The 27,838-nt window shown below is 45.7% G+C and overlaps 1 protein-coding gene across 1 annotated transcript in view; it reads right to left on the bottom strand.

The window, feature by feature from the left end:
• LOC129708373 (protein HID1) overlaps positions 1 to 27,838 on the bottom strand; it is a 56,964-nt gene that overhangs the window by 7,621 nt on the left and 21,505 nt on the right. Inside the window, exons 5-19 of the mRNA XM_055654070.1 lie at positions 24,210 to 24,316; positions 22,928 to 23,044; positions 21,262 to 21,484; positions 19,126 to 19,182; positions 17,176 to 17,316; positions 16,691 to 16,781; positions 14,467 to 14,618; positions 13,002 to 13,080; positions 12,161 to 12,325; positions 11,132 to 11,359; positions 9,012 to 9,166; positions 7,581 to 7,610; positions 5,673 to 5,756; positions 2,796 to 2,887; positions 1,885 to 2,043 (exon numbers count right to left, since the gene is read on the bottom strand). Of these exons, the coding sequence (XP_055510045.1) occupies positions 1,885 to 2,043; positions 2,796 to 2,887; positions 5,673 to 5,756; positions 7,581 to 7,610; positions 9,012 to 9,166; positions 11,132 to 11,359; positions 12,161 to 12,325; positions 13,002 to 13,080; positions 14,467 to 14,618; positions 16,691 to 16,781; positions 17,176 to 17,316; positions 19,126 to 19,182; positions 21,262 to 21,484; positions 22,928 to 23,044; positions 24,210 to 24,316 (1,880 nt within the window). The remainder of the gene's footprint in view (positions 1 to 1,884; positions 2,044 to 2,795; positions 2,888 to 5,672; positions 5,757 to 7,580; positions 7,611 to 9,011; positions 9,167 to 11,131; positions 11,360 to 12,160; positions 12,326 to 13,001; positions 13,081 to 14,466; positions 14,619 to 16,690; positions 16,782 to 17,175; positions 17,317 to 19,125; positions 19,183 to 21,261; positions 21,485 to 22,927; positions 23,045 to 24,209; positions 24,317 to 27,838) is intronic.

Genomic DNA, 27,838 nt, shown 5'->3' with positions numbered 1-27,838 from the left:
CTCTGCTTTCTGTGGGTAAGATAGTTCTGAATCCAAAATACCAAATTACTGTGGATCCCAGGCAGCTTAATCCTCTCGATCAGCCTACCACAAAGGACTTTATCAAATGCATTGTTAAATTCCATGTAGACATCACCAATGTACTACTGTCATCATCGATCACCTCCTCAAAAAAGCCAATCAATTTTGTAAGACATAACCTGCTGTAGACAAACCATACTGACTGTTCCTAAATATCCCATTATCTTCCAAATGAGAGTAATTACTTCTCTCCGCTATCTTCCCTTTTACTGATGCAAAGTTCAAAGGTTATTTTATTGGTCACATACACCTAGGTGTAGTGAAATGCTTCTTGCCATGCAGCAAATAAAGAAAGAATACAGACATAACAGTAATAAACAAATTTAAACATAAAAACATCCCCCCACAATGGTTCCCACTGTGGGGGAAGGCACAATGTCCAGTCCCCATCCCCAGTTCACCCATAGTCGGGCCTATTGAGGCCTCCACAGTTGCCTCAACGGAGGCCCGATGTTCCAGGCCGTTCTCGCCGGGTGATGGTACTCCGGCGTCGGGAGAATCCTCACAGCGGCATGGGACACCTGGAACGGCCGCTTCCGTACTCAGCCAACAAGGCCACGCTGGATGGAGCTCCACAACTGGCGATCTCGCTGAGAGATCCCAGGCTCCCGATGTTAAAGTCAGCGCCGCCGCCCGCAGCTGGCCGCTCCTCAGACCCGCAGCTCCGCGATGTTTTTATTGGTGGTCTCAGCTCACCGGAGTTCCAGCGCGGCGACCTGGGCAAGGCAACGCCCGCTCTGCAATAGCGCTCCAGCGCTGTGCCGCCGCCGAAGCCGAGGTTCTGGGCGGTCCCCCGACAGGAAACGCCGCTTCAGGCCCGCTGGTAGGCCGCGAGGTCTATAATATTCTGAATTATCTTTGTTGGGCATTTTAGTACAAGACCAGAGGATGGCTACAGTGTTAATGACCATTACATAAGCCCTCTGCAGGAAGTAAAAGACCTCTCTCCAATATCTGAAGAGTAGGTATGTACCCGTGCCCAACACCCATCCTGACAACATCAAGGAGAACAGAAACTACCAATTAGTTTCATATCTGTCAATAGCATTTTGTTTTGTGCATATTAGCTGCCATCTTTATTTCAAGTCTGATAATATTTCAGATGCTCCTCACTGGCCGCAAGCCTTGAAAAATGCAAATTCTTAAATCATCCACCGCACAGGGGAGTGGGAGAGCGGATGAATGATTAAGTCCATCATCACACCGCTATGCAGAGCCTACTCACACCCCATCATGCTAGAGATTGTTCACCCCACAACACACTGTCAAGTGTTCACAGCGAATGTAAAGATTTGGCTGCCTGCCCCTTTCCTGGAGTTACGTCCACACCTGGGTGGTACTCGAGAGGGACAGCGCACTGTCCACAGACACCTTGGGGCATTTCCAGGACCACTGGGGGGGTGGAATGTATCCTTGACAAGGATTGGAACCGTTTAATACTCAATATATTTGATATTTACAAATATTTGTTTTACTTTGATCTATGGTGGTGGGTTTGTTGGTATTGTTTTGTATTGTACATATTATTCTTGTAATAATTGATTACATTTGTTTTTGGGCAAAAAACACTCGTGGACTGCTCACGCCACACTGTAGCGTCTACTCCTCATCACACTGCAGAGACTGTCCACACCTCATCACACTGCAGGTTGTCCACACATTATCATGCTGTAGAGATAGTCCACTCCGTAACACACTGTAGAGTGCTCACAGCACATGCCAAGATTACTCACATTGCACAGTCGAGAGCACACACAATGTTCTCTAGCAACAACTCACACTGCACAGCGAAGGACTGCTTACCTCAGGTAAATGACACCCCACATGTATGTACGGAACCACATTGCCGTGCCCGCGTTGGCCTGGTATTTGCGAATGAGGATCGGATGTGGCACTGGGAGTAATCCTACCAGCGTGCCATGTTGCAGGAACTTTAGGATCTCCGATTCATCCGTCAGACCTCTGCATTCAACCGAAACAGGCTTCAGGTTAGATGCCATCCACAGGTTTACAGCAGGGTTAATCCCCCGCCCCACCCCGGGTCTATCTCGGTTCAATCCTTAATATATCTTAATGAATATGATCTTCTGACAAAAGCAAGATAATTGAATGCAGATTTTGTTGCACTGAGTGATACATGGTGCTGCTTGACTTGAACGTGTCAGTGCCTGCTGCGTACCGTACCAGGCTCACACGGACCTTATGCAGGTGAGTCCCAGCACCGTACGGGTTTGAATGATGGAGGACTGGACTATCTGCTGTGTCAGTCCAATCCTTTCCCAGGGCTCTCTGCAGGAAGCTCTGCTGGTGAACAGAATCAGCACTCCACACCCCTCGTGACTTGCAAGGTACCCTCACTGAGGATTCAGAGACCGCTCTGCAGAGCACGAGATGGATAGACAAGCAATCCTGGTTCTAGCAGCTGGGGTCCTATCCTCCAACCTGCGGAGAGCATTGTTATTTAATCAGCTCCTTCTCGGCCTCTCATGCAATGTATTCTCACTGCACTCAAGTTTCCCAGCAGCAAGCTTTCCAATATTTCACCACAAGTTTGTCGGTGCCATTAGCAAGATAACATAACATTAGCAGCAACATCCAGGCATCAATCCTGGCACCCACTGGAAGGGACACCCTGGAGCCGCCACTCCTCCAGCAGCGATTCTCTGAGAACCACCATGAGCTGCTGGCTGATGACAGTCCGTGTGAGTGCTTACTTGTCAATGCAGATCTTCTCCACTTGTGGAACCAGAACCTGTAGCAGGCGCATGATTGTTTGTAGGGGGAGCTTTGTTTTCCATGATATCACCTGCGGGTCAAACGTCACACAGTAAAGGCAGGGTTAGTCCCATGCAAAGCCAGTCATGCACAAACAATTAGAAACACAGCCAGCCCAAGCCCCTGCTGTCAGTCCAATGGCTGCACTCCAGGGCAGTCCGTCAACATCAAGGCCAATGCTATTGTGTTTGTTAGCACCCAAAGCGGGAAGTTCAGCATTCCGGACCGGACTATGACACGTTCGCACTCGGACACCATCTGGATCATACATCTTCAGGGGATGGTGAAAGAGATTTGCCAGCCGAAACAGTCCAAAATAAGATTACACTGGCAGGAAAACCCCCTCCACTCTTTCCCACCAGATTCCTCTGCTCTAAAATTACAGTGGCAAAACAGAATTCAATTTAACAGAGGATCATTGGGAATCCTAAAATCGGAGTTACATAGCACAGATCTAGCCCATTGCCCAAGCCAGCAACTAATTCTGGCACAGAATTGGATTGACTCTCCATGCTGCTGGGTTCCATTCTTTGGAGTCAAGAGAGTCAAGAGTGTTTCATTGTCATAAGCACTGACAACAGACCATGTACTGTCAATAGAACAATGACATTCTTTCTTGCAGCAGCTTAATAGGTCTGTGAACACAATACATATAATACAATAACATTTCTAGTAATAAACAAAAAAAATAAAATAAACCAGTGACCAGAATACACAAGTTAGTGTTTGGTGGTGTTGGGGAAGCAGTTATTCCTGAACCTGGTAGTCAAAGTTTCCAGACTCCTGTATCTTCTTCATGGTTTTAAGACTCCTATATCTTCCCGATGGCAGGAGTAAATAGAGTGTGGTGAGGGTGATGATGATGATGATGATGCTGGCTGCCTGCACAGCACAGCCCAGCTGTGAGCACAGCAATGTTTGTTGCCCAATTCTCCCAATTTTGTTAGTCCTTGCTGTCTCCTACCCTCCCTCAGGCCCCCTGCTGTCTCCTCCCATCCCCCAGCCTTCGGGCTACTCCTCCTTTTCCCTTTCTTGTCCCCACCCACCCCCGCCCCCGATCAGTCTGAAGAAGGGTTTCGGCCCGAAACGTTGCCTATTTCCTTCGCTCCATAGATGCTGCTGCACCCGCTGAGTTTCTCCAGCTTTTTTGTGTAACCAATGTTTGTTGCCCTCTGTCCTTTTCACTGATTGCATTGATGAGGACATGGGATCCAGCCTGCATTGACGACTGACTCTCCCACGGCCCCAGGCAATAAGCCGCGTTACAATGGTTCTGAAATCTTGAGCTCCCAGAGAGGATTAGATTGCCTACTAAGTCATGTGGCCTTTACTGTATCTGAACAGTATCTGTCTAATTGATAGGCTAATATACTTGTCAAGAATGTGTTGCAACAAAAAACACAAACAACCTCATTCACATATAAACCAAGTCAATTATTAACAAGGTATGCTGGCCACACATCACTACTTAATGGAAAGTTAATGCCTGGCACAAATTGCAAGCACAAACAAAAACAGCCACATTTCCTCATGCAGCCCCCCCCCCCCCCCCCCCCCCCCATGTTCTTTGCCAAGCATTTCCCAGTAATTTTCCCCTCCTCACTACAGACTCTGCTCAACAGAGCCAACAATGTCATTGCTGCCCATAACAGTCAGACTCCATGGTGATTTTAAATAATGATAATTAGAAGATCTTTTCCATGACAAAACATGATCACTGAAAGGGTTACGGCTTAGAAGACAGCTATTTCTCAAGAGTTATTTGTAAGTGTAATCCAACAAATCTCATTTCTCAGCCGTATCTCTGGAGCCCTGCACCAAATACTTACCGGCTCCCTTCTGAATTCTACATTGAATTCACCTCCACATAGACTACTGCCATCACATTACAGATCCTAATAGCTTGCTGCATGTCTTTATTTATGTCACTTTTGGTTATTTTACCAATCACCTTCATTCTCTCTCCTGTGGTTCTTGACCTTTCCATTAATGGGAGCAGTTTCTCCCTACCTCCTCTATTTATATACTTCTCCAGTCCATCCACATAATTCAAATTTCTCATCTCTGGAATCATTTTAGAAAATCTCTTCTGCACTATCTTCAACATCAAACAAGTGTGGCACAGTGTCGCAGAGGTAGAGTTGCTGCCATACAGCACCAGAGACCTGGGTTTGATCCTGACTACGGCTGCTGTCTGTATGGAGTTTGTATGTTCACCCTGTGACAGCGCGTGTTTTCTCCGGGTGCTCCGGTTTCCTCCCACACTTGAAAGACGTATAGGTTTGTAGGTGAAAAGGCTACAATAAATGTATAAATTGTTCCTAGGGTGTAGGATAGTGCTAGTGTACGGGGTGATCGCTGGTCGGCGCAGACATGGTGGGCCGATGTGCCCGTTTCCGTGATGTGCCTCTGAAGTAAATCTTCACATCATTTATACAGCGTGGTGCCCAGAATGGATACCTCACTCCAACTGTGGTATGTATTTTTTAACCATTTTCTTAAACTGCCTTGGACTTTTAACAAAGCGTGGATGGATCATCCTGTTCATGCATGTCTTTTCGAATTGAATGTTTCATATCCCCCGCCCCTCCTCTTAGTTTGTTCTCCTGGTAAAATAATGAATTATATCTCGGACTCATCCATGAATATTAGAAAAACTGATCAGCGAGCCAGGATGATTCTGCTGGGGAGAAGGCCCAGGCTCCAGATCCAGCACTGATGAAGAACCAATGATGGATTTATTTGGAAATAAATCTAAGTCCTTGTGTTCTCTTACTTCTTTGAAGAATAAGCACCTGGTGTACACCTCTACTCACCCAGTCAGGGCTTGGTGACCAGTGATTGCTTGTCGAAAAGCCGGATGGCTTCCTTCTCCTCTCCGAGTTCTGCGGAATTGTCTTCTGTTCAAGGGTAAAAATAACTGAATAAGTATGTTGAAGAAAAAGACCGGAGCAGACAAAAAGCATCCGAACAATAAAATGGGCAATCTGAATTTTACATGCCTTGTGATAAAGAAAGATTTTTACTTTCATGAACCATTATCAAACCCAAATCTCCTGAGTCAGTAACCGAGTTAAAGTGTGAGCAAATCTAACCGTCAAAATGAATCCACTCTTTGATTAATTAAATTAACTCAACTGGTTTTGTTCAGCACTGTGCTGAGCCCGAGTTAGGCCAGGTACACAGTCAAGGTGCTGGAGTTCATCACGTATCAACAACAAATGGAACAGTGCCTGGACACTGCAACACTATATCGAGGGAGTTTGAAATGATGTCTGAGCTAAAATGCTCAATCTAAACATCATCTGCATTCAGGTCTGAATACTCAGTATAGAGCAATCATTGGCACTATTGTGAGTAATATTTAATACTAAACCAACATGTATAAAGGAACGACTCACTAGCTATTAGCTCGGTTTGTGTATGGGGGCTTGCAGAAATTAATTGCTTCAGGTCCGACATTACCAGATGTATGGTGGGGGATCCAGAGAATGAAGCTGGGTCACTCAGAGACATGTCCAGATGAAAAAGGGTCAATGCTGCAAATAGTTAGCAGATCAGGCATGCCTGAACTCAGCCTCTCAGTAATCCACAGTATTTGTTAGTGGATGGTGGAATAGATGATGGAGAATAGGGGTAGAGAATAAACAGGGAGCTAGAGAGCGCAGGCCAGAGAGTGAGGCCAGAGAGTGGGTGGGCCATAGGCCAAGACTAGGGGAGGTGGGGTGAGAAAATCCAGAGGGCACTGGGGACAGGGGTCAGATGGAGGGGCTTGAGATTTGGTGAGATAGAGTTGGGGGCGGAGTTACAGACTGAGAGTCAGACTGGGGTCCAGAGATGTAGGGAATGGTGACAGAAGAGACATGCAGGGGACAGAGACAGTGCTAGAAACAGAGCTGAAAACAGGACCAGGAGACAAAGGGTGGAAGGAAGATGGACTGGGGATGATGGGGCGGATGGAGATGGTATTGGGATAAGATTAAGAATTAGTGAAACAAGGCAAGAAGCATCTCTTAAATTGGGAAATTACAGCATCAGCAATCTGCTGATCTTTGTTATTTAAGAACCATCCGTCAGTCACCTACAGCACATTCTAGACCTTGGGACATTGCATCCACGGTGTAACAGCTGCCATCAGCAGTGTGGGAGCCCAATGTGCCATCCCCTACCCTGAGGCAGTGTGGACAAAGGCCCGGATCCATCCACACCAGCACTGCAACCAAAACTGCAGGCAAGCAGTTCACAGCTTGGAGCAACCACATCTAGGTTTGGATTAACCACCTCACCCATCCCGACATAGTGCAGCCCTTGGAGTGCAGCAGCAGCACCTCGCCCGTGGCTCTGTCGTTCGGCAGCCCGGCCAGCTCTTCAACCTTTGGACCTTCGCTTACTGCCGACATCACCACCCCTCCTTCTCATGGCCGATTATCGGTTCAAGAGTTGGATGGGGTGCCGGATTTTACGTGCAGCAGAACACAAAGCCCGCCGGCTGGGCTTTGTGTGCAGTCCAGCACCTGGGCCAACTCAACATCCACCCAGCCACGGCTGAGTCGGTCAACGAATTGCCGTCAGGAATTTATTTTGACCTTATTTATTTATTTATTCCTTATTTGGGAGTGAGAAAGTTGGCAACCCTAACCATATCAGAAATGCATGGCTGACACAAAGTAATTGAAAGACAGAGAGACACATGCAACAGCTGCCCACAGAGTGATCAGGCTTACCCAGACAGCTTGGCAAACAACCGCATTTTCCTGGTGGCAGAAGAGAAAACACATGAATACAAACCTCAAGCAGCAGGCAATGTGAAATAAAAACACAACATCTTGCAAATACTTAGCAGAATCAGTGGAGAAAGACTTGACACTTGTGGTGAATGACTTTAGCAGCACTGCATATAAAATTAAACAGATTTAAAGTGGGGAGGGGACAAACAACCAAAATAGGTCTGTGTGCAGGAAGAAGGCAGGCATGATCAAAGGGAAAACAGAGGGGTTCTGTCTGGTTAAAAGCTAAAGGTGGGTTTAGAGGATTAATAAATGGGATCTCTCCTCCTGCAGATCCAAATCCTGTTTCTATAACAGACCTTCGATTTTCCAGCATCTGCAGTTCCTTCTTAAACACTACAACTGAGCTACTGCCATTTCCTCCTGTCTTGCATCATTGCCTACAGTATCTGTCATTTGATCTCCCCTGCCTTCCCATCATTGACTTCACTTTTGCTCTCCCTGTCCTCCCCACTGCAACTCAACATATGCTTCATCACTCTGATCCCATAACCGCTTCCCGCCCCACAATCCTACCTGACCAGCCACTTCTATCATTTTTAGTTTCATGATTCCAAAGCTGGATTTCTTCACAATATGCAGCTCAAAACATAACACACAGACTTCACAATTCTCTACCTGCCAAAATCACTCAGGGGACCCAGCTCCGATCCACAGATCACTGTGATTTCAAAGACACCCGCCATATCTTTGTGTTTTATGTTACTCTAGACCATTGATTTTGGAACTATTCATACGAGTAGATTGCTTTATAAATTTAATGAAGCTGCAGATGGTTGCTGTCAGCTACTCAGAGGGAAGCAGAGGCACAAACAGTGATTTAACCCCCTCCCCATTGCACTACGATCCAGTGGCTCCAGGATAAACGTCAACAGCTCAAAAGCTGCACCGCCAGAAGGCATGACAGAAAAATATCAGCCTGCAGTCCTCCCCCACATTGATTTGTGTGTGCCTCCAGTCTCACACCAGTGTGTGATTGATTAATAGCGGGTGTATCAAGGTATCAGCAGTTATATTATATGTAATGAGACAGTACTCACTGTGAGATGGGGCAGTCATTATATAGTCACGTTCCCAGTCAATTTCTCACTGTGTTATCTTATCATTTTGACATAAGATAACTGATGACCTTGCTGGTAGAATCTAATTAAAATGGTAAAGAATGGCCTTTCCCACTACATTAACTCAATTTATATGAACGCTCCATCGGTTTAAAAATACATCAGTACCTCTCGAAGTCACAAAAATAGCAATGTGACTCAACATTTTCTTTCTTTCTCAGGAGGTTCAGCAGTTCTCTAGGACTAACTCAACAAGAAAGGCCTCACCTTCAGTCGAGACAGGATGGGAGTAATATCGGAGCAATACCTGAACACCACATGTCCCGCTGGTAGATTCTGTGTCACTGGTCACTGTCGGAGCACAGTCCTCAGGAGGGGTGTCGGTCTGAACCTGATCCTGATCCACCCGACTCAGTGTTCCATCCTCGGACACCTGCGATTTCTCTGTAAGTTTTTCGATATCTGAACACAAAGTGAGGAGAGCAACCTCAATGATAACCAGTGACCAGAGCAGAGATCAGGGAGTCGGTGAACAGAGCAGACCTTAGTGCTAACCAGTGACTAGAGCAAGCTCAGTACTAATCCATGACCAGAACGACTTCAGTGCTAATCGGTGATCTGAGCAAACTTGGTACTAACCAACCACCAGAGATGAGTTCAGTACAGGTGCACAACCTTTTATCCGGTGTTCCAGAAACCGAAAAGCTCCGAAAACCGGCCATTTTTTCCAGATGTCGTCTGCGCACCAAAGCTCGCGTTTGGCGCCAAACTTGACCCAAAATGACCCACGGTCAACCCAGGTCTGTACTACTGTAGCGGCTGCCTCCTCCCTGGAGACCGGGAGACGCTTAAACATCTGTAAATCATTGCTTAAATGTTAGTCAGTTAGTTTGGAGGGCTTTTATGTGAAGGGGGGTGAAGGGGGTAAACTTTAATTCTTAGTCCCCTACCTGGTCGGAGAGGCGGGGAGCAGTCAATGCCTTACCGGGTCGCTGTGCAGTAAGCTCCGCAGCGCTGTGGCCGGTCTGGCCGCGGGCGGCACCGGTTGTAGCTCCGACCCCGGCAACTCTACCCCTGGCTGCGAGGCGCTCCAAATCCAGCGCGGCCCGCGGCCGGACGTCCCAGCTCCGAGAATGTCGGGAGTCGGCGGCGTCGCGAGCAATGCCTTACCGGGTCGCCGTGCGGCAAGCTCCGGAGCGCTGTAGCCGCCGACACACAACATCGCGGAGCGTCGCTGGATGTGGAGCCGCGCAGCCAGGGGTAGAGTTGCCGGGGTCGGGAGCTCCAACCGGCGCCGCCCGCGGCCGGACGGAGCCCCCAACTCCGCGGCTCCAAAATCCAGCGACGCTCCGTGATGTTGTGTGTCGGCGGCCACAGCGTTCCGGAGCTTGCCGCACGGCGACCCGATAAGGCATTGCTCGCGACGCCGCCGACTCCCGACATTCTCGGAGCTGGGACGTCTGGCCGCGGGCCGCGCTGGATTTGGAGCGCCTCGCAGCCAGGGGTAGAGTTGCCGGTGTCGGAGCTCCAACCGGCGCTGCCCGCGGCCGGACGGAGCCCCCAGCTCCGCGAGGTTGGGAGTCGCCGACCAGGTAGGTAGGGGACTAAGAATTAAAGTTTCCCCCTTCACCCCTACACCACCACCACCACATAAAATCCCTCCAAACTAACTGACTAACATTTATGCAATGATTCTCCCGGTCTCCGGGGAGGAGGCAGCTGCTCCAGACTTTTCAAGCCGCCCGCGCTACCTACCTAATCTACGCTAAAAATCTTCCATTCTGAAATCCGAAAATGTCCGAAATCCGACAAGTGTCTGGTCCCAAGGCTTTCGGATAAAAGGTTGTGCACCTGTACTAACCAGAGCGTACCTCAGTACTAACCTGGAATGTATCATGTTCAGCACAAACATAGTGGGCCACTGGGCCTGTTCCATGCTGTCCTGTTTGATGTTCTACAGGTATATACTAAGCAGTGGCCAGAGATCAGTACTAATCAATGACCAACACCATGCTCGGTATTAAATGGTGGCCAATCATGTTAGTACTAACCAGTGATCAATGTATAGCTCAATACTAACAAGTGGTTAGTACATAGCTCAGTGTTAACCAATGACCAGAGCTACGCTCTGTACTAACCAGTGACCATTCACAGATTAGTACTAATCAATGACTAAAGCTATGCTTGGTATTGACTGGTGACCAGTGCCTAGCTCAGTATTAGCTGGTGACCCGTGCATTGTACAGTATTAACCAGTGTCGCAAGCCAAGGTGGTAACTGGTGACCAGAGTGAGCTCAGTGCTGAGAGGTAATGGGTGCTGTGTAAAGCCCAGCAGTGTGAGGTGTGACGGGGAGGTGGTGGTCTTGCATAGTTGGGACTGCTGTGTCCAGGGGTGGCTGGAGGGACAGATGTTGAGCAGACCATACCTGGGGTTGCGATGAGGCTGGCCTTCAGTGTGCCAGGTTCTGCCGGAGCTGCCGGCCGCGATCCTTCCATGGACATGCCCTCCTGGGAGTTCGTCCGCGAGATGGGCTCAGCTGATTTTTTCTTCCTCTGTAAAGCTTTCTGGATGGCAGTAGGGTCAGTCGGGAGATTGGCGAGCTGGTGGAAGACATTGCGCTTCCGAATGATGGCATAGACCAGGTTTGAATTCCCTGCAACAAGAAGCAACTGTTTCATCCTGCGGAAAGATTGGTCTGACACAGGGCAGCGAACACAATCCCACCCAGCCACAGTCACAGCTGGGAATACTTCCACCAGCTCCTCGTCTATCACTGCTCATTCACTGAGATCCACTCAACACAATACAGTTCCCAGCTGTGATTGGAAGCCCATGGCAGCATTGTACTTTCCGTGGAGTTTAACAAAGGTAGGACATTTACAATGAATGCTGGGGCCCTGGATAATATTGAGGAACAAAGGGACCTTAATGCACACGTTTGCCGATTCATAATGGTGGCAGCACAGGTAGATGGGATGATGATGAAGGCATACAGAATGCTTAACTCAGCATGGGCCTAATGTACCAGAGCAGGGTGGTCTCGCTACATAAAATAAAATGTATTGGTTAAGCAATAGCTGGAACATTATGTCCATTTCTGGTCACCAGACTATCGAAAGGATCTGATTAAACTGAGAGAGTGCAGAGAAGATTCACCAATACATTGCCTGGGATGGAATGATTCAGTTTATAAACTAAAAGCAGAGTTAAGTTTCCTCCACGAGGATTCTACTAAAGCTGTTCAACTCCCAACATCACAAGCTTACTTCTCAGTGATTGAATCACATTTCCAACGTCATCACTCACATGGTCTCTCCATGATTATTAGCCTAACCTACAGATGATTTATTCAGTCACCTTACACCGTCAAAGGTCTATTTCATTTCCAATGTAATAGCTTTTGACATTCAAAGTAGATGGCAATATAATTTTCAGACACCAACTACGCACTTACCATCAAACTGGTACTGGATGATGTTATTAAAGACTTCAAGAAGGAAGAAGACCAGGTGGTGGTTCTGGGATGCGGAAAACAGGAACCATGTTGTAGAGAAGGCTTCCAGTAAGTGCAGAAGTTTATTGGCAGCAACCATGGACAAACTCTTCAGATAAGGAGAAACTATAATAAAAAACATATTAGTTATTGCCTGTGTAATCCATTTACAGCCCTTTACACTCATCCAACCTCAGGGTGTGGAGGTCGCAGATGACGGACAAAGATGCTACCAGCATTGGGGGGGGGGCTTGAGATTCCGAGAGGGACAGAAGAGCTGAGACTTTTTATCCCTGGAGCACAGGAGGTTGAGGGGTGGCTTAAAATCATGATGGACGTAGATAGAATAGATAGTCACAATCTTTTCCCCAGGGTAGAGAAGTCTAAAACTAGAGGCCATAGCTTTAAGGTGAGAGGGGAACGATTTTAAAGGAACTTTTCCACACAGAGGTTGGTGTGTATATGGAACGAGCTGTTAGAGGAAGTGGTTTGAGTCAAGTACAAATGGAATATTTAAAGAACGTTTAGATAAGTACATGATTACAAGAAATTGAAAGGAATATGGGCGAAACACAAACAAATAGTACCGAGGGACACGTGCAGCAGTAGTCCCTCAGTACTGTAGCCCTGTGTTCAGGACTGAATTGCAAGGTCTATCATTTTACTGGTTCGGAGGCAAGAGTCTAGCCAGTGCCATGGATGGTTAAATCAGCAAATTGGTAAAATAAATCAGTTCAATTCCATGAAAGAAAACCTTTCACACCACAGTGAGAAACTCCAGTGAGAAGTTCCTGAGACATACCGTTAACAACAATAGTGAGCAGGCAATCGAAAAGCGGCTGCAAACGCTGGTGTCCGCTTGTGATGATCTTGTGAAACACCTGTCACAAAATGACAATAAGTCCAGGTTCAGAGCAGAGAATTCATGCCTGGCATTACCTTCCTTTGCCCCAATGCGGAGCCCATTAGCACAGCCATTCCCTTGATTTGCACTCCAGTACAGTCCTTCTCTTCCCATTTTACACTTGCTTTACCCGCCCCACATCACATCTCTTTCCACCCCAGAACCCCCCCCCCCCGGCCACCATTATACGGGCTCCTGCCTTTGTCCCTCTGTTAGCAGTGGCTTGCACATTTACTCTCCTGTATACAAATCTATTCTTCCCAAGTTCACCACTACTGCCTGTTCAACTTTCAATCTCCTCCTCCCAAGTATAGCCAGGGAAAGAAGACAGAGCTAGACGAGATAATTAATTTGGGAGAAAGATCCTACAGAGCAGAAACAATTGAAATGGTTTGTTTTATGTAAAATATTATTAATACCCGATGTGAGTAACTGTATTTTACCATGAAAAATCCCAGGAGTTCCTGAGCTATGTTACACTCAACAGAATATCTTTAAAGTGCAGCGATGTAGGAAACGTTCCTGCCAATTTGTGCATAAGACATATTGTGCATAAGCCATGTATTACTCATACATCAATGAATTAAAAATTAAAATCTAGTATTGATGATCTAACAAGATAAATCTTCACCCAGACATGGGTGAATTCCTGGTCTTCTCTGAAATAGTGGCACGGACCGTCTACATTTGGATGGCTCAATAGCCCATCTAAAAGAAAAAAACTTTGCCAGAATTGACTGAAATGTCCTTAATTGGTGTTGCTGTTAACTCAGTGACAGGACTGAGAGTTACAGAGGACTGCAGTGAAGGGTGCTCACTTGTGTCTTGGACAAATTTATTTTGCAGCCAAATAAATATAAACAGATTTAGTTTAGTTTAGTTTGGTTTAGAGATGCAGCATGGGAAAAAGGCCCTTCAATGCCACCCAATGATCACCCATACTCTAGTTCCATGTTATCCCATTTGTGCATCCCACACACTAGGGGCAATGTACAGAAGCCAATTAACCTACAAATCTCTACGTCCTTGTAATGTTGGAGTCACAGTGAAAACGTACAAACTACCAATGGATAACACCCGAGGTCAAGATCGAACCTGGGTCTCTGGTGCTGCAAGACAGTAAATCTAACCCTACGTCACACTGCATTTAATGTCTTCCTGCAGTAGGCAAACTAACTACTTCAGCACCTTCTCAAGTACCCAACGCCTTACAACAGGCTTTCAGAGATTTTAAAGTGTTGAAAAATAATGTTTAATAAAAATTCTGCCTTTCTTTTACAATGGTTTAAACTCTAATCACATTATCAATTCATTGTTTGGGATTTTCCGATTGCTAGTGGCACTAGGTATCTCTGATACATACAACGATCAGAAGGTCGGCATGCGTCCCTGTGAAGACTGGGATGTCCATGGGCACACGGACCGAGTAGGGTTTGTTCAGCCGGACGCCAAAGTTGCGTTCTCCACTGAGAAGCAAGAGGATGAAGACCCCGATGTGCATCAAACCCACTCGGGCTACAAGAGAAAAGATATTTAAAAATGTTGAGATGTATCACTCTGTTCCACTTTGTTTCCACTAGTTAGAATGACACCACTCGCCATTAAAGTACCAGCAGCTGCAGGGTGACTGCTTCACCCAGTGTGATGCTGGCATTTTCACACTTCACGTCTGAGCATTGCCAGCAGAGCTTCCGAGCACCGAGGGTACGTAGTCAGGACCAATCCAGCCAAAGTCAGACACATGGCAATAAGGGTGTTACCTCTCCCGAGGTCCCAACGTCTATGGCCATTCCCCTCTAATATTTAACTTCAAATATGGCAGATTTTCATCAAATCGCTTCTGTATACCCTCTTTACTGGGGAAACCATGCCAGCCCACTGAAGAATTCTCCAACAGTTTATATAAAATAACCATTCACAGGTAATCAGTACAGTCCAGCACATTTCTCAAAGAGCAGCAGAAATTGTGGAGACAAGTTTTGATCAGTCTTAATCAGTTTGAAGAAGGGTCCTAACCCAAAATGTCACCTGTCCATTCCCTCCCCAGATGATTCTGATCTGATTCTAAACCAACCTGCTGAATTCCTCCAGCAGAAGATTCATATGCTCCAGTCTAATGGGGTTGTGGACAGAGAAGACATTTGTCTGTTTACAACAGGTCAATGAACAAAGGAATGGCAGATGGAATTTAACTCCGACCATGACAAAGTAATGCATTTTGGGAAATTAAACCAGTGGAGGACATACACAGTAAATGACAGTGTCCTGGAGAGTGTAACTGAACAACGAAACACTGGGGTACAAGCATATAATTAGCTGGAGACACAGTTGGACAAAACAGTAAAGAAGGCATACTGTAAACATGCCTTCATCAGCCGAAGTGCTGAGTATAAGATTTGGTTTAATGGCACATGGAGTATTGTGTCCAGTTCTGGCCCCCATGCAACACAAAGGACGTGATTAAGATAGAGAGGATGCTGAGAAGACTCACACGAATGTTACCTGGATTGGATTAGTCACCCTTCAGTCTTCTGGTACCTCACCTATGACTAACAAAGATACCTGATCAGGCCCCGAGGATTTAACTCCCTTTATGCACTCAAGACTGCCAATACTTCCTCACTCATCATGTTGATATATTCAGGACATCAGTGTTCTCTTCCCCAAATTCTCTACCTCCCACGACCTTTTCCATTGTAAATACATAGAAGTGTTAATTTGAGACGCCTTCTGTGTAGCCACACAACAATAATCACACAGAACCTATTTAGGGGGACCTATTCTCTCCCTGGTTACCTTTTATTTTTTCTGTCAAAGCTATCTCATGTCCCCTTCTTGCGCTCCTGATTCCCATATTACCTGTACTCATGCATTTTTTACACTCCCCAAGGGATTTGCTTGATCCTAGCTGTCCACACCTGACATATGCTTCCTTTTTCCTGACCAGAGCCTCAATATCCATCGTCAACATGTGTTCCGTATTCCTGTCAATCTGGCACTTCACTCTAATAGGAACATGTTGGCCCTGAACTTTCACTATTTCATGCCTAAAGGCCTCCCACTTGCCAGATGTCCTTTTACCTGCAAACAGTCTGTCTTAATCAACCTTTGTAAGTTCCTGCCCAATAACATCAAAATCAACCTTGCTCCAATTTCAGACTTTACCCTATGACCCGTTCTACCTTTTTTCCATAACTTTTTATAAAGCTGACATTAACGGGTGCTCAAGGTGGTCCCCCACTGACACTGCAGCCTCTTTCCTAGCCCCATTTTCCAACAGGAAGTCAAATGTTAACCTATCTCCATATTGCTTGAGCAACTTTTTCTGAAACACATTTAACAAATTCCATATCCTTAGGTCTGTTGCAGTCCCAGTCAATATTAGAGAAGGTAAAATCATCCTTTATTTCAACCCCATTATTCCTACAGCTATCTCTGATTTCCCTAGATATCCATTTCCAACCAACTATTGGGAAGCTTGTAGCATAATTCCATCAAAATAATCACCCACTAATTACTGAGTTCCACCCCTGTAACCTCACCAGGACACTGTAAGGAAAGTCAATGCCGACAAGAGTGGAGCTTACACTGGTCAGCTCGGGCATCATTCAAGTAGTACAGGATGGGGACCAAGACATCCAGGACATCACTGCTCTTCAGTGCAAAGAATAAAAATTTCTGGAAGAGAAGATCAGACAAGTCATGCAACAACATTTCCGAAACTACATTTCACTATTATTCACCAGAACCTGAAAGGTTGCTGACTTTGCAAATCCCAGTCCACAAACCATCAATATTAAGCACGTTAGAATCCACACCACCAAAATTAAAAGCTCTGTCATAGCAAGTATTAGGGATTCTTCATGGACAAGAGGTCAATCCCCGAAACACAAATAGCAGAGTAGCCCCACACATCCCTCCCCAGACTCTCCAGATATACTGGATATCACAGTGACTCTCACTGGCTATTATTGTGCTAACCTACCTCTGGCAATTTAGTCCTAGGCTATCCCGCTTTGCTTTACTGATTTACCAATCTGTGCAAAGGTCAGTACATTAATAAACTTCTTACTTTGTTGAAGTCACAGAGTTTCCAGAAGAGGACCAGCAGCTCCTGGTGGAACTGAATCTTTTTGGTGGAGTTTGGCAGGTAAGTCTGCAGCAGCGGGTTGTTGAGCAAGCGAGCAAGGCCCTTCAGAATGAACTGAAAATCCTGTGCAGCAAAAATCACAAACAGTTATCACTTATGTTTTGTCCAAAATATTATTATTGCAGCAGTCAGAAAGCTTCCCGACAGATCTCAATCAATGGGCGACACAAGATCAAAGCTCTACCTTGGAGCAGTGCCACAGACCGGCTCAACCTCCCTGGCAACAAAACAAAGCAGTCAGAAATAATAAAAATCCTAAATATCAAAGGGCAGACTATTTTTTCCAGAAATACAAAAATAGCTTTTGCATGCAATGCTCTTGAAGATTCCCCCGACACCCTGCCCCTCTCGCATCCACCACATGACAATCATCCATTCCTTCTGACCACCTCCCACTGAGCTGCGGGGCAATCTCCGAAATTGTGATATTCACGCATCTCCCACCTCACGTGTGTACAGGCGTGCCTCCAATCAACACTCAAACTCCGAAACCTCACTTAATCTTCCAAAACAGGAGGCAGCTCCCGATGATATGGTCACCCTGACCCCAAGGAGTGTCTCACAATTCCCACTGCCGCAGACTGTACGACACCCCAGATTGAGCTCACCTGCCAAACTTCTAATTCAGAAAGTGTCTTCAAAGTACTGAATCATTGTCACATTTTATTGGAACTTTAAAAAGTGAAATTCCCCCACCCCTCTCAGTGGCTGGTACCAATGTCACATTGCCCAACCAAGACCAGCAATGAGAAGATGCCTCACGCTCTTCTCACTGAAGTCCCCTCACACTGAGACCACCGCACTGCTTCATCCATTGTGACAAGTTCACAACTGAAACTACAAGGAGCAATCTCCTCTCAAGTGCCTTGTTTACTTCCTCATCTGAAAGTTCAAGCTTCAGCTAAAATGAAACATCCTTTAACAGTATCAGCCTGATGAATCCACCTTTAACATTACCACTAATATATGAAACACCTGTTGTATCCATCCAGTGAGTCAGAGGATATCCCGTTCTATATTCCCTTCCACCCCCGGTATTGTTATCTCTGGTGCTCACCTGGGTTGTATCCTTGGACATCTAAGCTGCTCTCCTCTAGCCCCCCCCCCCCCCCCCCCCCCCCCACCCCACCCACCTGTCAACTCATAGTCATAGCAATGATGAATTGCATTTATAGGGACAATTTAACTACAGTGTTTCTGAAAAGCATTGTTATAGACAGTGCTATATGGCGCAGAAACAAGCCCTTCAACCCAACTCATTCATGCTGACGAACCTGCCTAAACAAGCTAATCCCATTTGCCTGTGCTTATCCCATCTCGCTCTCTCTATTAAATAGGTGTCAGAGGTTATGGGGAGAAGGCAGGAGAATGGAGTTAGGGGGGAAGCGATAGATTTGCCACGATTGAATGGCAAAGTAGATGATGGGCTGAATGGCCTAATTCTACTCCTATCACCTATGACCTTAAATATCAGAACTGTGCTTTTCATTGCACTTCCTCCAGCAGTTCAATGGATGAACCCATTACTCTGGGAAAACATTTGCCATCAGGTCTTTCTTAAGACTTTTCCCTCTCACTTTAAACTTATGAACTCTAATTTTCGGCTCAGCTGCCCTGGGGAAAAGATTCTGGCTATTCACATTATCTAATCTCTTCATAATTTTATATACTTCAAAACAGTCACCCCTCAGCCACCTATGCTCCAGGGAACATTCTGCCAGGTCAATGGAAACATCAGATTTGATCTTCTATTAACTGGTTTATCCTTCCCATCTTCAGTCAACAGTTACATCAGGATTTCAGTCTCTTGTCACACCTGCAGTGAGAATTCTGCAGATCTTCACAAAAATGCTGTAAAATAAGGATTCTTACCTCTTCTCTGTGGATTCGGGAAAGGTAGTTGACAAACAGATTCTCAGGACCAGGAGGCTGGAAGGGACAAAAAGGCAAAGTTTTGAACCGAGAACCTGCAGACTGGGACAGTTCCAGCATTTCACTGACCTTCCCTGATCACCTCATAGCCGGCCAGCCACAGGTGAAAGGCCGGCCATACGTGAAGCCACAGCCGGCACAATGTTGAATAAATCTAGACCAGGTGGCCACAGTAACTGGAGCTGAGGCGCACAACTGCTTTCAATAAAGCTGCTGTTGAGATGGAGGCATGAAAGGAAGCCACCCTGCTCACTTGCCAGTCAAGACTAGTTCACTTTCCGGCTCAAACAACAAGACTTCCGCTCAGACAGGCACTTTTAGATGTGTTGCGAGCTTCTGCTACAATCACATTGTCAGACAGTGAGTTCCAGGCACCCACCATGTTCAGGGTAAAAACCTTCTTCTGCAATTCCTCTCTAAAACCTTTCCATTTCTGCAAAGGGGCAAAAGGGAAGAAGGGAAGAGGAGCAGCAGCACTGATTAAAGAGGGCATTGCAGTCCGAGACTAAGAATATCCAGAAATGACCAAAGGGAGAAGCTAGTTCTTAAGAAACAAGAAACAACAGAAATACAAGTTAAACCAGACTATTTATAGGTTGGCAACTATTGGGGAAGATGCTCGGGAGAGCATTTGAAATAAAATTGCAAAGCCAAAAAAGTTGAGTTAATAGGAGACCAAAACTATCTAAATAAGACTGGAGTATCAAACAATCTGCTGGAGGAACCAAGCAGGTTGAGTAGCATCTGGGAAGGGAAATGGACAGTAGACTTTTCAGGTTGGGACCCCTTGTCTGGGCTGGGATAGTAATATCATAAACAGAGGAGGAAGTTTATAAAATTATGAAATGGATAGATAGGTTAGAGTTTTTTCCCAGGATAATAATGTCAAAAACCAGAGGGTATAACTTAAGGTGTTTAGGGGACGGTTTAAGGGAGATGTGTGAAGCAAGTATTGTTTTTTTTTTTTTTTTTTTTTACAGAGGCAATGGTAAGTACCATGAACACACTGCCAGGAGGGGTAGTAAGCAGCAGATACGAGAACATTGTTTAAAACACTTTTATAAGGGCACAAGAACAGACAGGAAATGGAGGGATATAGAACATGTGCAGGCAGATGGGGTTAGGTAGATTGGTATCATTGTCATCACAGACATCATGGGCCAAGAGGCCTGTTCCTGTGCTGTACGGTTCTGTGTTCCAACCACCCACTCTCGGCATTCAATTAGATTGTCATCGCCAAATCCTCCACAATCAACATCCTGGGTATGATCTATAACAGTCAGATCAATCAAATAAATACAGTGGCTACAAAAGCAGTTCACAGACCATGGATTCAGCAGCACATGTTTCACCTCCAGACACTTAAAACCCTTGTCTCCATCTACAAGGCATAAGCCAGGAGTGTGATGGAACACCCTCTATTTGCATGCACGAGTCCAGCTGAAAATAACAGGAAAACTTAATATAATCCATCGATAAAGCATCCCACTTGAATGGCACCCCACTGATCACTCTAAACATTGATTCCCTACAACTCTGTTCCATCACTGCTGTTGTGTACCAAGTCTAAAATGTGCTGTAGTTACTCAAAGTTACTCCAACAGCAACTCCCAAATCTGTAACCTCCACACCACGGTGGACAAGGCAGGAACTTGGGGAAAACTGCCAAATTATTTTCCAAGCCATGCACCATCCTGACTCAGAATTATATCACTAGATCCCTTTCACCAGGATGGCTGCAGTGGTTCGAGGGGATAGCTCACCACCCCCTGCTCATTGGCAATACTGGCCCTACCAGCAATGCTGCAAAATGAATAATTAAACTGCCGTTCTGCACAACATCCTCATACATCCACATCCTCTTCTTTTTCTGACATGGGGGTTGAAGGGGAGCAGGGTAGAGAGTAATGGACTGCATAGTTCATTGAGCCCACTCCCCCATTTACAATGCATCTGTGATCAGTGATCTGGTCAGATCTTGGCCTCAACTCTATTTTGGAATATCTGATTCTCTAAACATGAGGTGCTTGCTGGAAGCAGTGAGGGGGATCATCATTGTGTGAGATGAGAGCTCACCTCAGTGTCATCCATGGCTGTGCTTGTTGTGGTCCCATCAACTGAAGGGCTCTGGCTGGTGGAGGCATCATACTCCAGGGTAGCAATGAGAACCTGGGCGGCCACCTCAACCAGGGGCTCCCGATAGTCAGAGAAGAGTAGGTGGTTGTATGGGAACCCATACCCTACAGGATCGTAGGCACAGACAATGTTCAACAGGGACGTAAACAGCGGTAGTGCATGCCTGAAACAAAGGAGTCAACCACAGGCAGAGTTAGACACGGCGACTCATTGCGTGGAGTGTGCATCACCCAACAAAACCCCACCCCATTGAGAAGCAAAGATGCAGAAACCACAAAACACGAAGTCTGTGTGGGATAGGGTCAAACAGTGATCATACTGTCCAGGTAAGTAGGTGATCAAACAGTGACAACATAGAGTACAGCATCTAAATGGGAACAGATTTTTCGGTTCACACTGCATAAAGTTCAGCCAGGTCAATGATCGGACTACGACTGCACAGTTCAGAGAGAGAAATGGTTAAGTGGTGGATATTAGGGGCTAAGCATCAACTGATAGCTCAAGTGAAATAAAAACAAAACATGCTAGAAATACTCAGACGATTCAGGTGGATGGATTGTTACAACACAGCTAATGTTTTCAGGTTGGTAGCTTTTCATTCGTTGAAGACAGGAGAAAGGATCAATCACACCTACTAATCTGGGAAAGTAATCACCATCCATTTCAGGACCAGCATGAAACGAGGAATGGAGATGGAGAAGTGGAGCAACAGAAGCTGAGGGGAGACGGCGCGACTCTCGTCAGCAGCGGCCTCTGCAGCCCGTCTGCGTTTTTATTATTTTTTGTCTATGTTTTTATGTAGTTTTTGTTATTTTTTGTTGGGGTGTGTGTGTGTGGGGGGGGTGGGAGGGAGGGGGTAACTTTTAATCTCTCCCTGCACGGGAGACCCGACCTTTTCTTTGTCGGGTCTCCGTTGTAGTTGGGGCTGCAACGAGGAGCGGCCTCCAACAGGAAGACCGGGGGCTCTGGTGCCGACGACTCACCTCACCGTCACGGAACTGGCCCAGTCCGGAGTGGGTGGAGCGGTGGTGGAGCGCTGCTGCGGCCCGACCTCCGGAGATTCGGAGGCTGCTACTGCGGGTCTGGCGGACGGCGGCACCGGGAGCCCGCGGGTCCCTGGAGGGAGACTGCTTTTCAGGGCTCCCACAACGGCGACTTCTCCCGCCCGAGTTGCGGGGTCGAAGAGCTCCTGGAGCGGGGCCTTACAGCACTGCCCCGCGCGGCTTGGAATGGCCGCAGGACTCTACGAGCGCACGCCGGGGGCTCCAACACCAAGACCCGGTGCGCGACCTTGCACCACCCGGCGTGGCTTTAATGGCCGCAGGACAATCGCCATCGCCAGCCGGGGGCTTTGACTTTGACTCTGACATCGGGGGGGGGGAGAGTGCAGTGGAGAGATAAGTTTTTTTGGCCTTCCATCACAGCGATGTGATGGATGTTTATGTAAATTATATTGTGTCTTGGGTCTATTTGTTTGTAATGTATGGCTGCAGAAATATCATTTCGTTTGGACCTCAAGGAGTCCAAATGACAAATAAATTGAATCTTGAAAGCGATACCAAGTGACACCTTGACCAGGAACATTGCACCATTTGATGGGCCTGACCTGTTCTCTGTGGAGCAGAAGAACTGGACCCAGGGATTGAGAACGTTCCCCTCAGATGTGGGTGGAAGGTACACGGCCTCAGAGAAGCACGTCAACAACAGTTTCAGCAGCTCTGTCCTGAGGGAACAAGAAAAAGCTTTGATGAGGGAGTTACACAGTGCTTTAAAAAAAAAGTAAATACCACCCTCTTGTACCGAACGTGATGCCAATTGAACTGATCTCATTACCCTGCACACGATCCATATCCCTTTATTCCCTGCACTACCATGTGCCGATAAACAGTAGAGGCCTCTTAAATGCCACTATCGTATCAGTTTCCTTCACCACCCCATATAATGCGTTCCAGGCACCCACCACTGAGTAAAAAAACTTGGCCCACACATCTCCATTCAACATTCACCCTCTCACCTTATTGTTATGTCCTCTAGTGTTGGACATTTCCAATCTTGGAAAAAATTTCCGGCGCCATTATAATGCTGCTCTCCTGACGACAAAAAGCAAACATAGCCGCTTCCCTCAATTACAACCCCATCCCCTTATCTTGTAATTGTGAGCTCTCAGAACGTTGCACTCGTTTCTACCTTAAAACCCACCTCAGGCGCAGCTTAATGATTCATTAACACCATGCATTCACCCATATGGTGTATATCCTGTAGGTATTTGACCCCCTTCTCAAATACTATCACCTTCCACTTATCCGGATTAAATTCCACCTGCCACTGCTTTGCCCAAATTACGAGATGACCAATATTATTCTGCAGTTTAAGATTGCCCTCTGTTTTTTAAAGAACACCACCAACATTCGTGTTATCTGGAAAACCTACAATCATTGTTCTTATATTCACACCTAAACTGTTAATAAACATAAAAACAGCTGAAGTTCCCAACACCAAATCCTGCAGTACTGGTCACAGGCTTCCAATCTCAAAAAACTCAACTACCCCAACCCTCCACCATCACCTGCTCTCAGCTTTGTATTATCAGGACAATTTTGAATCCAATTTGACAACTTGTTTGGATGCCACTTCCCTCACTGACAGATCCAGCATCTCTCCTTTCTCCCACAGCCACTACAGCTTTCCTCCCTCAACCACTGCAGCCTCCGTCCTCCCTCCGTCGGACATTCCAGTCTCTCTCTTCCCTCGGCCACTCCAGCCTCTGTCTTCTCTCCCTCTGCCAACTCCAGCAATGTCCGAGGAGATTACAGCGAGCAGGAAGGGCTAAATTCAAACCAAAGCTGCAACCTTTGTAGCACTGAGTCGCGTTGCAGCTATGTCCTCACCTGTTCAGGTCATGGATGTGGCTGTGAGGAGGTGAATGAGCAAAGCCCACCCCTGCCTCCCAGATGTACTCGCAGCTGTCAATAGAGTGAAGGTCCTCAGCAATCTCCTGTAGGGGTGTGAATAGGATCATAGAGTCAATGAGAAGTTCCACGACAATCACTCTCCATACATCACACATTTGCAGCCTCCTTCAATCACCACAACCCCACCTTCAATGCCACAGTTCCCAGCCTCCTCCACCCACATCCAATACCCACATATTCACACCCACAGCCTCTCCGGCACACTATCCTCCCATCTCTCCTTCATCCCCTTACCCACACATCATCCTGTCACGTTCCCACACCATCATCCTCCATCCCCACCCTTCCAATGTCCACTAAACTGTGTTCTTCAGTGAGGTTTTGTGTGCTGGGAATGGGGACAAGCAACGAGTGCCAGCATGCTTATTATTATTATTCCCATCATGGATTTAGATGCAGAGTAAAATGTTACTACAGTAGCTTATTAATCACCCTTAGATTAAGAACAGTCATGGCTTAATGGCAGAAAAACTGAGGGTGGTGGTGAAATAATGTTTCTCGGACTGGAGGCCCGTGACTAGTGGTGAGCCTCAGGAATCGGTGCTGGGCCCATTGCAGTTTATCATCCTTATCAACAATTTGGATGAGAGTTTACAAATCATAATTAATAAGTTTGCAGATGACTTAATTGGGACAAGGCAGATTACAGTCATTAGGCAGGAGCTTGGGAGGATAGACTGGAAGCAGTTGTTAATGGGCAAGTCCACAGATGACATGTGGGAGTCGTTTAAAGCCCAGCTGATCAAAGTGCAGGATCAGCATGTTCAAGTAAGGAGGAGAGATAAGGTTGGCAAGGCAAGGGAACCCTGGCTAACTAAGGAGGTTGTGAACGTGGTCATGAAGAAAATGGAAGCGCATGTCATGAACCTACAATCTGCCCACAGGCAAAGTATGATTCACAGTTGAACATCGAAGAGATTGCAGGACATCTTCAATGCTGTGTTACGTGGCACACACCAGAGGTATCAATTCAGGTTGTCAACCTCATACTGATCACTGGTAGAGTTCTCCATTCCCATTCTTCTTTAAATCCATGCATGGTTAAAAGCTGTGAGAATTCTTCTTCCCACATCTCTGTTTAATATCCTATCCTTGCAATCTTCAATGCTGCAGTTAAAGATCCTTTGCAACTTCTCCTTCTATGAAATTCCCTTTCTTTGTTGCCAATTACAACTTGTACACCGCCTCTTACTGATTCACCGCTGACATTTTTCTGCAGCGTTGACATCCTACATAAAATTTGCTGTACCAACATGTCATCAACCAGTAATGTTGATGCTGCTTCTCACTCCATAAATGCTGCCTGATTTGCTGAGAACGTCCAATATTCTTTTTTTTTTTAATTATTTAAATGATTTAGTATAGTAACTGGAATCCAACCAATTATTTGTGCAGGCTGATCACTACTTCTGTTTGTGCATCCTGTCCTTAATTATAATTAACATCCTAAATACCTTTTCACTTAACAAGAAGCTTTTACTTTGCTTTATTTGCACTTTTTTTTTTACATCATATGTATGTTGGGGAGATCCAACATCCTTTATACCTAGACTTTGAAGGAAAAACCCGACTAAAAGAAAAGAAACTTGCAACTTAAGATACCCGTAAACTAATGGTGAAGTACAATGTAAAAATATATTTTGAATAAAGATCACTGATATCCAAACTAAACCCTGAAGGATAACACCATTTGCCCGTTAACTGGTGGATGCTACTTCCTAGTCTTTAAACTTACTTCTGTCTATGGGACTGCATGCCTCTTAATAGTGAAAAACTTAATTGCATCAAAAACTATCCAACTGAATACTTCATTAAATGCCTTTTGGAAACAAAAGTCAGTTGGCTAAGTCAGAATAGAGCCCTCTGTCATGTACGCATTAAGTTAGCAAGCTTCAAACAGGAGCCTAAACTTCACCTCAGAACCTTCGAGCTGGAGAAGGAAGAACTCAGCAGTTTGTGCTCCTGATTGCAACTGATAAAATAGCAAGAAGATGGAAGCTCGTGTTATTACTGAAATATGAACTCCATTTTTAGGGAAGATACATCTTATCAGGATGCTGATTGCCATCTTGGTGTCCAAGTTAATTACATTGCCTTTTACAGCCTAAACAGCTATTGCTCACCTCTTTCATGGAGTCATACAGCGTGGAAACAGGCCCAGTGGCCCAACTTTCACCATGCCAACCAACACTAATCCTACCTGTCCACGTTTGGACCATAACCTTCAGTTGAAAGACTCAAGAATAGAATACAGATTTTTATTCAAAATACATTTGGCAGATTTACTTTGTACATCACCATTAGTTTAGTTTAAGTTGATTTAGTTGCAAGTTTATTTTCTTTTGGTCAGGTTTTTCCTTCAAAGCCTAAGAATAAAATAGCATGCACTTCACCAATGTGGGTTTTTTTGGTGGGAATTACAAGGCTACGTACATCAGCCAGCACAGATCAGTGTCCTCGGGATACGATACTGATGGATGGGTAGCAGCAATAAGTGGCACTGTAATCCCTTATGCCTCAGAGCCCAATATCAGCTGGCAATTGAACTAGATAAATGATCATTCATTTAGTTCAGCATCACTGAATATCCTACTATCCAAGAAAGGTTGGGGAAATCAATGAACCACAGTTCAATTAAACCAACTTTAGCAGTAGGGAAAATCCTAGAATCTATCATGAAGTTGGAGACACTTAGAAAATATAAATATGATATGCATAGTCAACATGATGTGCAAAAGCAAAATCATTCCTGACAAATCTCTAGTTGTTTGAAGTTATAATTAACAGGTTAGCTTTGGGCAAATCATTTATTATGATGTATTTGGACTGTCAAAAGACCTTCAATAAGATGCCATGCAAGAGCATTTGAATTAACATTAACCTTCCTTTTCTCTGTCTCCCTCTCCCCTGACTCTCAGTCTGAAGATGGGTCTCGACCCGAAACGTCACCCATTCCTTCTATCCAGAGATGCTGCCTGTCCCGCTGAGTTACTCCAGCATTTTGTGTCTATCTTTACTCCACATTTTGTTCCTTAATAACCAAACTACATAAATACTTCACCTGTCAAAGATTTTCATACCTTAAAAAAAATTGATCAAAATTTACTTTGGGTACAAAATAACATCAAGAATACCCGTGGTGAAAGTAGTGAGTGCAACTGATTATTGTTCATCATTTCTGTTCAATGGCAGGTCAAATAAAACATCCCCTTATTCTTTTGAAATAGATCTTTAAGAACTCCACTGGTAGAATGGAGACACAAAGAACTGCAGATGCTGGAATCTTGAGCAAGAAACAGTGCTAGAGGATCTCAGCAGGTTCAGCAACATCTGTAGAGGGAATGGACAAACAACGCTTCTTCAGACTGATCATAGGGGACTCGACCTAAAACATCGCCAGACTAACCAGCTAAAAGTTATCCAGCTTAATGCTTTTTTTCCGCTGGGGTTATTGATTCCCAGTTCTGAAAGGTGTTTAGAATCAAATGGTCTGAAGTTACCCAAAGAATCCTGGTGGATTTTCATAACAATCCTATCTTGCATGA

The sequence above is a fragment of the Leucoraja erinacea genome, chromosome 23, assembly GCF_028641065.1.
Source record: "Leucoraja erinacea ecotype New England chromosome 23, Leri_hhj_1, whole genome shotgun sequence".
Classification (NCBI taxonomy): domain Eukaryota; kingdom Metazoa; phylum Chordata; class Chondrichthyes; order Rajiformes; family Rajidae; genus Leucoraja; species Leucoraja erinaceus.
The sequence above is the reverse complement of the archived record's forward strand: the minus strand, read 5'-3'. Positions and strand labels throughout refer to the sequence as shown.